Source organism: Myotis nattereri (genome assembly GCF_964212035.1).
Source record: "Myotis nattereri genome assembly, chromosome: 11".
Classification (NCBI taxonomy): Eukaryota; Metazoa; Chordata; class Mammalia; order Chiroptera; family Vespertilionidae; genus Myotis; species Myotis nattereri.
Genome location: NC_138086.1, coordinates 22,550,399 through 22,560,245, shown reverse-complemented (window position 1 = coordinate 22,560,245; position 9,847 = coordinate 22,550,399). Strand labels below are relative to the sequence as shown.

Sequence of the window (9,847 nt, the reverse complement as noted above, 5' to 3'; positions counted from 1 at the left end):
GGCACGCCAAAGGGCCCAACCATGATCTCATTCATCTTGGTCGTGTGGACATGACAGATACTTGTATAATATTCATATAAGAAGCGGGCAGGGCAAAGAAGACACTCATTTTGGGCAGGGTTCCTGCAGAAGTACAAGGTCTTACAAGAAAGCAATGACAGGCGGCGTTTCCGAATAAAAATGATTATATTTAGTTTATATGCATAGTAGTGATGATGATCACTGTGATATAGCCAAGTGGTCGCTACCAAACATTCAGTATCCGGTAGAAAGTAAGTTTGTGCAGGGCAGCTATTAAAGATATGTTTTGTTTTATGCTGTAGGTAGTGGCTCCAACCCTTTTCGGCATCTGGAGAAGAGTACTGTCTTACAGGAGGTATGGCTTGGAAATACATGGTGTTTCTTCTTTTCCATTCCATTTTAGAATGGTGGGCAGAGAGCCCCTGGAATGCTGAGATCCAAAATAAGAATTAAGGAATATAACTGAGTTCAGAGAATATAGACTTGGGGGAAAAGGAAAAGGGTTTGCTTGTCAGAGGAGAAAGAAATGCGAAAAACATTCAGACTGTGCTACATGTTGAGAATTATGTATTTAATCCTCATGGAGGATGTGTCCATTGATTTTTAGAGAAAGAAAGAGAGAAGCATTGATCTGAGAAACATCGATCGGTTGCCTCCCGTACAGGCCCCACTGGGAATTGGAAACCACAGCATTTTGGTGTACAGGATAACACGCCAACCAACTTAGCCACCTGGCCTGGGCCACATGTTGAGAATTTTAAATAAAATGCCAGAAGAGGTGTGTAGTAAAAGGTTATTGAAGGAAGTTATAGATATTAAACTCATTATATTCAGGTGATGTCAATAAATATTGTGATTCTTAACAGAGATTACAAAGTTGAAGCAGAATATCTAAGGGAAAGACAGTATAAAATGGGAAATCAAGGTCACATTTAATAAGTTATCATATCATTATAAATGGAAAACTATAGTTAGTTAACATTACTTGTATATTGTTATGAATATACATAATAGTCTTTATTTTATTAAGGTTGATTTTCTGTAATCTGAGATAGAAAAAGTAAAAGATATATATAACAATGATTTCTTTTGTTTCCAGGCTCGTCTATTCAATGAAACACCCATCAATCCAAGAAGATGTTTGCATATTCTTACAAAGATTATCTACTTACTGAACCAGGTAAATTATTTTAGTTTTTTCAGAGTCGTGGCCTGGAATAGAAATACATAACATGTAGTAAAGTACTTTCTGGTAAGTATAATTATTTTTTAAAAACTCACTTATTTAAAAAAATGAACAATGTTTGATTAATAGAATAATATGTAAAACTTCTTGAGGACAAGGTCTGTGACATACTTTTATGCATGAAGTACTAAATCAGCAAAGCACATAGTAGATGCTCAACATTGATTTGAATTTAACAAGTGTTAGTTAATGTTAAAACATGTTGTTTAGAATGGTTCAGAGGTCTTTATGTCCCTCTAAAAATATAGTGCAGAACCTTAGACATATTCTAGATAGATATTGTACCCTTTTTGGGGTCTGGGTGGGTATATAGTGATGTTTTAAAGCTTTACATTTAATATTCAAATTTTATATTTATTATCCCTACTCCACCATTACAATTATGTGATTCTTCCTTAATGTCCTTTTCTATAAATGGGGATTACAATAATATCTGTTTTATGAAGTGGTAGTGATTAACTGAGATAATAAGTATAAAGCATTGAGAATAGTCCTGGATACATAGTAAGCATTCAGGAATAGTTTTCATTCAGTCATTCAGCAAATGTTTATTACTAATCTGCTGTCCTAGGCACTGTTTTAGACACTGGGATATAACTGACAAAACCAACAAAAATATTTGCCCTAAATGAAATAACTTCTATTTGCCATTATTATTACTAATTTAAATTTTAAATGTTTTTTTTTTTTTTCTTGTTGACTTAAAACATTTCATAAAATTTCAGGGCCTTAGAAAATGTGATTTTGTTTCTTACACACACACACACATACACACACACATACACACACACCCTCACACTCTCAGATGGTTTATATATGGTGCTAAGAAGACTGTGGTTTCCAATTCAATTCCATGAGAATATTTTATCTTTACTATGCTTCATGACTGACGACTTCATCTAGAGACATAATAAAGTTTTGTATGCACATGGAGATTGAGCAATGAGTACATACTTTTGTTGTTGTTGTTAATCCTCACCTGAAGATATTTTTTCCATTTATTGTAGAGAGAGTGGAAGCGAAGATATTATTTTCCATTGATTTTTTTTTTTTTTTTAGAGAGAGTGGAAGGGAAGGGAAAGAAAGGGGTGGGTGGGGGAGAGAGAGTGAGAGAGACATTGATGTGAGAGAGACATTGATTGGTTGCCCCCTGCATACGCCCCGGCTGGGGCCAGGGATGAAACCCGCAACTCAGATACCTGCTCTTGACTGAGAATCAAACCCAGGACCCCTTGGTATGCGTGCTGACCCACTAACCACTGAGTCAAACCAGCCAGGGCCAAGTAGATACTTTTAAATAAAGTTCACAAAGCCATATCCCTCTGTGGTATCATATTGGAAACATTTAAGGCACAGTTAGTTTGATTTAACTTTTTATAACACACGTTGTGTCCAAGTTACCTGAACCCATTATATAAGCAGAGCTTTGAGTAGTTGTTGTTGGTTCAGAGTAGCATATACCTTTGTATTGGCCAATAGCTCTTTGATGGGCAACTCATGTTGAAACATTTAATTATCTTGATAAGGAACTTACCAAGCACAGGCTGATACATAAACAGGTTTGGGAGTCTTAGTTTTTTCTTTTGCCTAGATCTTGGGGGAGCTTGGTGGAAAAATTCTTTTGAATTTCTACCAGAGTTAACATATTTATATGTTTTCTGAGTTTCAAGTCAAGTAGGCACTCAAGTTTTACCAATATGACTGAAAAGTGCCTGGCCTTCTAGGTATTCAGGAAGCAGGTATGAAAGTAAGAGGGAAAATCCTTTACTCATGAGCAAGTTGGATATTCTGATTAAAGCGATTGTAAACTATTATACTTCATCTTTCATCCGAAGCTTTCAAAGTGTTTCATCAAAATAGGCTTATTCTTAGACTCATGACAAATAGAGTGAAGATTACTTATATTCTGTGTAAAATTCAATGTTCTGAAAGTGATTGGGCCTGACATTTTATCGGATGGCTTTAATGAAGATATTACATTGACATGGTAATGTTTCAGGTACCCTGTGATCTGCAGTGTTTTGACTATAAGTGAAATAGGTTATTTAATACCTTGTTACACACAAAAAATGTGGTTCTCTTTTATTTTTTTAAATATGTTTTTATTGATTTCAGAGAGGACAAGAGAGGGAGAGGGAGAGATAGAAACATCAATGATGAGAGAGAACCATTGATTGGCTGCCTCCTGCATGCCCTCCACTGGGGATTGAGCCCGCAACCTGGGTATATGCCCTTGAGCAGAATTGAACCCAGGACCCTTCAGTCCGCAGGCTGATGCTCTATCCACTGAGCCAAACTAGCTAGGGCCCTAATAGTTTTTCACAGTTCAATATTTATTATGTTCCAATGAGAATGACAGGCTTTGTGATGGGCATTGGATTATAGAAAGGTATTGGGTATGATCTCTGCTTGTAGGAAGTGTAATAATAACATTGCAATCTGATTAGGGACTCAACTTGCCATCATCTCTACCTCCTTGTAAATCACAGTTCTTCAGGGATATTAAAACAGTTCCTGCTGTAAAGTTAGAGACCACTATTCTAGAACTTTTATAGCACGCTGTGTGGTACTGAATTATTTTAAGTAAGGAGCAGATCAATGGCTATGTCAGAAAAAGCAAAAAGGCCACTGTTTACAAACAGATTTTTTTTCCTGCATTCTAAAAGAATTTTGCAGAAATAAAGAGAAAAATCCTTAATTATTGTTTTCAATTTTACTTAGGGGGAACACTTTGGAACTGTAGAAGCCACAGAAGCCTTCTTTGCCATGACTCGATTGTTTCAGTCTAATGATGTAAGTCCTTTTATTTTTATCCCTTTAGGCTGAAAAAGCTGCTTTTATTTGTATTCCTTGGGGAACTCAGAGTGCTCCAAATTAGGGAAGGTTGCTTGAAATGTTTAAAATTACTTTAAAATTGTTTATTTTCCTAAAATGTTCATGAAAGGACCTATGAAAATGGAAGAATGAAGTCTATAGTATAAAGCTGCTCACCCACGGGTCTACCATGCAGTCATAAAGGCTGTCACTACCCAGCTTCTGGCATGACACTGCCGAAGTGAACTGACTGGCATGGGAGTCAGACACAGAGCTTCCACAGCTCTGCATTCTCAGTCAAGTTTCTGGTGGGTCTGGGGTTGCCGTTGGTTAGCAAGGCTGGCAGTTGAGAAGAGCTGGGTGCAGAGTGGGAAAGAGGATATGGAGTGGGCGGGAAGAAGAGTGAGGACAAACGAGAGCTGCCAGAGCCTCCTCGTCTGTCTCATTACCTTAGACCACCCGACTTTCAGAGCACAGTGGCTGCTGCTCTCCTCCTGTCTTCTGTGGCACGTATTTCTCTTTGCCCAGCTCTAGCGCAGAACCATACAGGGAAGGGGATTCTGGAATATGTACTTTCCACCTTTCTGGTGACATAAGTTGTCCAAATCTTGGCAGTCCATTTGGGAGGTATTGCATATCATCACTGGCCACGTTTTTTGTCTGACCCCCCAGGGCCTTCTGGGATTTGAGGCTGGTTGTATGTCTGGATGATGAGAAGTTTTGGGGTGGGTCCTCCGGAACACCCGCAGTCCCTTGTAAGGCAACTATCTCAGGGGAGGCCATTACACATTCTTCAGGCAAAGGGAGATGATTTTCCTCAGACAGAGGATGGAGAACTACTTGCACTTGCAAAGGAGGCTTGGTGGAATTTAAGGGTTCAAGGTACTCAACTGCATCAGAGTCTGCCCATATATCTCCATTCCAATTTTCAGGGCCCCAACTCCTTCCCAGTCAAGGTCCTAACTTTTTTTTTTTTTAATATATTTTATTGATTTTTCATAGAGAGGAAGGGAGAGGGATAGACAGTTAGAAACATCGATGAGAGAGAAACATCGGCCAGCTGCCTCCTGCACACCTCCCTACTGGGGATGTGCCCGCAACCAAGGTACATGCCCTTGACCGGAATCGAACCTGGGACCTTTCAGTCCGCAGGCCAACGCTCTACTCACTGAGCCAAACCGGTTTGGCTCAAGGTCCTAACATTAACATAAGATGCCCTACAAGGGTGTGAATTGAATTTGCATTGTAATTTGGCCTGCAGAGTATGCCTTTCAGCAATCTCAGCCCTGTGTCCATATGACATAGGTTTCTTATTAAAGCAACATAGAACATTTCTAGTCACTTACCCAGACCTTGAGCTGTGAATTTAAAACTCTGAGCTCATTTTCTTTTACCAAGTTCTTCAGTGTTCTTAGAAGCAACTAACCCATTATACAACTCATTTTTACAAAAATGTTCTATGGCAACAACTACTGGGTCAAAGCCTTGTCTTTTATAGGTTCCTTGTTATGCTTATCTGAGGTGGTAATTTAAGTATTTTGCCACTGCATGCCATAGACTGCTAGTGTCCCCTTTACCACTGGAAACAGGGTCATTAATGGCTTTTATCAACTCAGAGAAGCAATTTAAGGTTCATATCCTTAAGGTCCTATTTCCCTTTAACCACTCCCTGTACCAAAAATTCAGTGTTTAATCAGGAAAGCAGAACTACCGTGACTATTATAGAACTAGTGGCCTGGTGCACAGGGCAGTGGGGGGGCGGGGGTTGTCCCTCAGCCTGGCCTGCACCCTCTCCAATCTGGGACCCTCGGGAGATGTCCGACTGCCGGTTTAGGACATCCCTCTCGCAATCCAGGACCGCTGGCTCCTAACCGCTCACCTGCCTGCTGGCCTGCTTGCCCCCAACTGCCCCCCATCACCAGTCTGCTCACCCCCAACTGCCCTCCCCCTGCCAGACTGATTGCCCCCAACTGCCCCCCCTTGCTGGCCTGCTTGCCCCCACTGCCCCCCCACCAGCCTGCTCGCCCCCAACTGCCCCCCCCCCCCGCTGGCCTGATCGCCCCCAGCTTTCCCCCTGCCAGCCTACTTGCTCCCAGTTGCCCCCCTGCCAGCCTGCTTGCCCCCAACTGCTCCCCCTGCTGGCCTGCTCACCTCCAACTGCCCTCCCCTCCTGGCCTGATGGCTCCTAACCGCCTCTGCCTAGGCCCTGCCACCATGGCTTTGTCTGGAAGGACATCTGGAAGGTCTCCTGGAAGCTCTCCCGGTCTAATCAGCATATTACCCTTTTTTTAGTATAGATTGTTATTAGAGGAACTAGAGGCCTGGTGCACAAAAATGTGTGCACTTGGGGGGAAGGGGGTGTCCCTCAGCCTGGCCTGTGCCGTCTCGCAGTCTGGGACCCCTCGGGAGATAACGCCCTGCTGGCTTAGGCCTGCTCCCGGGTGGCAAAGGGCAGGCCCAATCCCTAGGTGCAGCCCCTGGTTGGGCTCAGAGCAGGGCCGATTGGGGTGTTGGGGCGCTGCCCCCTGTCATACACAGAGCAGGGCGGATCGGGAGGTTGCAATGCCACCCCCAGTCACGCTCAGGGTAGGGCCGAATGGGGGGTTAGGGCACCTCCCCCTGTCACATTCAAGGCAGGGTCGATGGGGAGGTTGCGGCGCCACCCCCTATTACGCACAGAGCAGGGCCAATCCGGGGGTTGGGGCGCTGCCCCCTGTCACACATAGAGCAGGGCCCATCAGGGGGGTTGGGGCTCCTTACCCTGTCACGCACAGAGCAGGGTCGATCAGGGGGTTGGGGAGCTCCCCCCTGTCACGCACCGAGCAGGGCCCATCAGGGGGTTGAGGAGCTCCCCGCTGTCACTCAGAGAGTAGGGCTGATAGGGGAGTTGGGGCGCCGCCCCCTGTCACACACACAGCAGGGCGGGTCCGGGGGTTGCGACGCCGCAACTGTCACACTCAGGGCAGGGCCAATGGGGAGGTTATGGCTCTACCCCATCACACACAGATCAGGGCCGTGGGGGGGCGGGGGTGGGGGTTGTGGCGCCACCCTCTATCACCCACAGAGCAGGGCCGATCAGGGGGTTGGGGAGCTCCCCCCTGTCATGCACAGAGCAGGGCGGATCAGGGGGTTGGGGAGCTCCCCCCTGTCACACACAGAGCAGGGCCCATCAGGGGGTTGAGGAGCTCCCCGCTGTCACTCAGAGAGTAGGGCTGATAGGCGAGTTGGGGCGCCGCCCCCTGTCACACACACAGCAGGGCGGATCAGGGGGTTGTGACGCTGCAACTGTCACACTCAGGGCAGGGCCGATGGGGAGGTTATGGCTCTACCCTGTCACACACAGAGCAGGGCCTGTGGGGGGCGGGGGGGGGGGGCGGGTTGGGGCGCCTCACCCTGTCACACACAGAGCAGGGCCGATCAGGGGGTTGGGGCGCCGCACCCTGTCACACACACAGCCACAGGGCGATCAGAGGTTGGGGAGCTCCCCTGTATCAGGCACAGAGCAGGGCGGATCAGGGGGTTGGGGTGCCTTCCCCTGTCACAAACAGAGCAGGGCAGATAGGGAGGTTGTGGCCCCGCCCCCTGTCACACACAGAGCTGCAGGGCGATCAGGGGGTTTGGGCGCTGTCCCCTGTCACGCTGATCCCGGTGCCGGGAGGCCTCTCGGCTCTGCTGATCCCGGTGCTGGGAGGCCTCTCAGCTCCGCTGATCCCGGTGCTGGGAGGCATATTACCCTTTTACTATATAGGGTAGAGGCCTGGTGCATGGGTGGGGCTGGCTGGTTTGCCCTGAAGGGTGTCCTGGATCAGGGTGGGGGTCCCCACTGGGGTGCCTGGCCAGCCTGGGTGAGGAGCTGAGGGCTATTTGCAGCTGGTCATACACCCTTCAGGGTGGGGGTCCCCACTGGGGTGCCTGGACAGTCTGGCTGAGGGGCTGAGGGCTGTTTTCAGGCTGGCGGGTTCCGGAAGCTCCCAACCGCTCCTTTTTTTCTTTTTTCTTTTTTTTTAATTCTGGGCCAGCTTTAGCTCTGAGGCTCCAGCTCTTAGGCCTCCACTGCTGAAAGTAGGTATCTGGTTTGTTTCGGTTCGAAACAATGTATAACTCCAGCTCTGAGATATATTTGTTACAATGTTTCAAACTGCAGGCTCAGAGGCCTGCAAGGCAGGCGGGGGAACGTTGGTTTCCTCCATCACTGAAGCAAGCAAGCCTCATGTTAGTTTCAAACTGCCTGGCTGCCGGCCGCCATCTTGGATGACAGTTAATTTGCATATCACCCTGATTAGCCAATGGGAAGGGTAGCGGTTGTACACCAATTACCATGTTTCTCTTTTATTAGATAGGATTAGAATGCTAGGCATTTCAAGCTATTGGAGTAGAGCCAAGGAGAAGGACTATTATAAAAGTTATGGAAAAAGAACCCACTGAAAGGATGAACATATTTGCCATTGATACCTCTGATAAGGGGTAAATATCCAAAATTTATAAAGAACTTATAAAGCTCAACACCAAAAAACCCAAACAATCCAATTTAAAAATGGGCAAAAGACACGAATAAACACTTCTCCAATGAGGACATACAGATGGCCAATAGGCATATGAAAAGATGTTCAACATCACTAATCATCAGAGAGATGCAAATTAAAACTACAATGAGATATCACCTCACACCTGTTAGAATGGCTATCATTAATAAGTCAGCGAACAACAAATGTTGACCAGGATGTTTGAATGTGGAGAAAAGGGAACCCTTGTGCACTGTTAGTGGGAATGCAAACTGGTGCTGTGAACAGTATGAGTTTTCTTAAAAAAGGAACTGCCTTTTGACTCAGTGATCCCACTGCTGGGAATATATCCTAAGAATCCTGAAACACCAATCAGAAAAAATATATGCACCCCTATGTTCATTGCAGTATTATTTATAATAGCCAAGATTTGGAAGCAGCCCAAGTGACCTTGAGTAGATGAGTGGATAAAAAAGCTGTGGTAGCTCTCACATTGAATCACTCAGGCCCTACTTTTGTCTTCTCTTTCTCTCTTTTTAGCCTTCCTCTCCCACTTTTAAGGACTCTGATATCATTTTGTTAGGCCTGCCTGGATAATCAAGGATATTCTCCCCATCTCAAAGTCAGCTGATTAGCAACCTTAGTTCCATCTGCAACCTTAACTCCCTCTTGCCATTGACCATATATATCCACAGGTTTGAACAGTAGATGTAGACACTTTTGTGGGCTGTTATTCTGAAGGAGAGGGGGCGTTGTGGGTTGGTGAGTGATTGAATGAGTGAGTGAGTGGGTGAGTGAGAACACCTACAAACCAGTGAAAAGATTGTTCTAAGCTGCACAGTAGCTTAACAGGTTATGTAAAAGTAGCAAGATTTTTTAAAATGACCAAATACGTTTTTACTTGAGGAGAAGGGACATGTGTAATCCCTGACTCCACTTTTGATCGGAAGAGTGAGATAATAAAAGTTGAGTTTATGGAAGACTAATCAGGAAACAGAGCACCATATGCTTCAGAGAAAGCGGAGACTGGAGGTAGCAAGACCCAAAGAGGAGGCAGTTGTGAAGAGACTTGAGTATTAGGGATAATGGTCTGAATTAAAGAGAGAAAGAGATAAATGTGAGAGACATGTCAGAAAATGACAGAATGATGATGAGGAATAAAGAAGAGACAGGAATCAACGATGTTGACAAGATTGTGAGCCCAAGAGATTAATGAAGAAACCAAGAAGTGGGAAGTGGAGCCAGTGTTCACCTAGGAAAGACA

General features: G+C 45.2%; 1 protein-coding gene across 1 annotated transcript in view; it reads left to right on the top strand.

Annotated features, from left to right (window-relative positions):
* Window positions 1-3,296: 3,296 nt before the first annotated feature.
* COPG2 (COPI coat complex subunit gamma 2) overlaps window positions 3,297-9,847 on the top strand; it is a 282,874-nt gene continuing 276,323 nt past the window's right edge. The window contains exon 1 of the mRNA XM_081102433.1: window positions 3,297-4,060. Within this exon, the coding sequence (XP_080958559.1) occupies window positions 4,034-4,060 (27 nt within the window). The 5' untranslated portion in view covers window positions 3,297-4,033. The remainder of the gene's footprint in view (window positions 4,061-9,847) is intronic.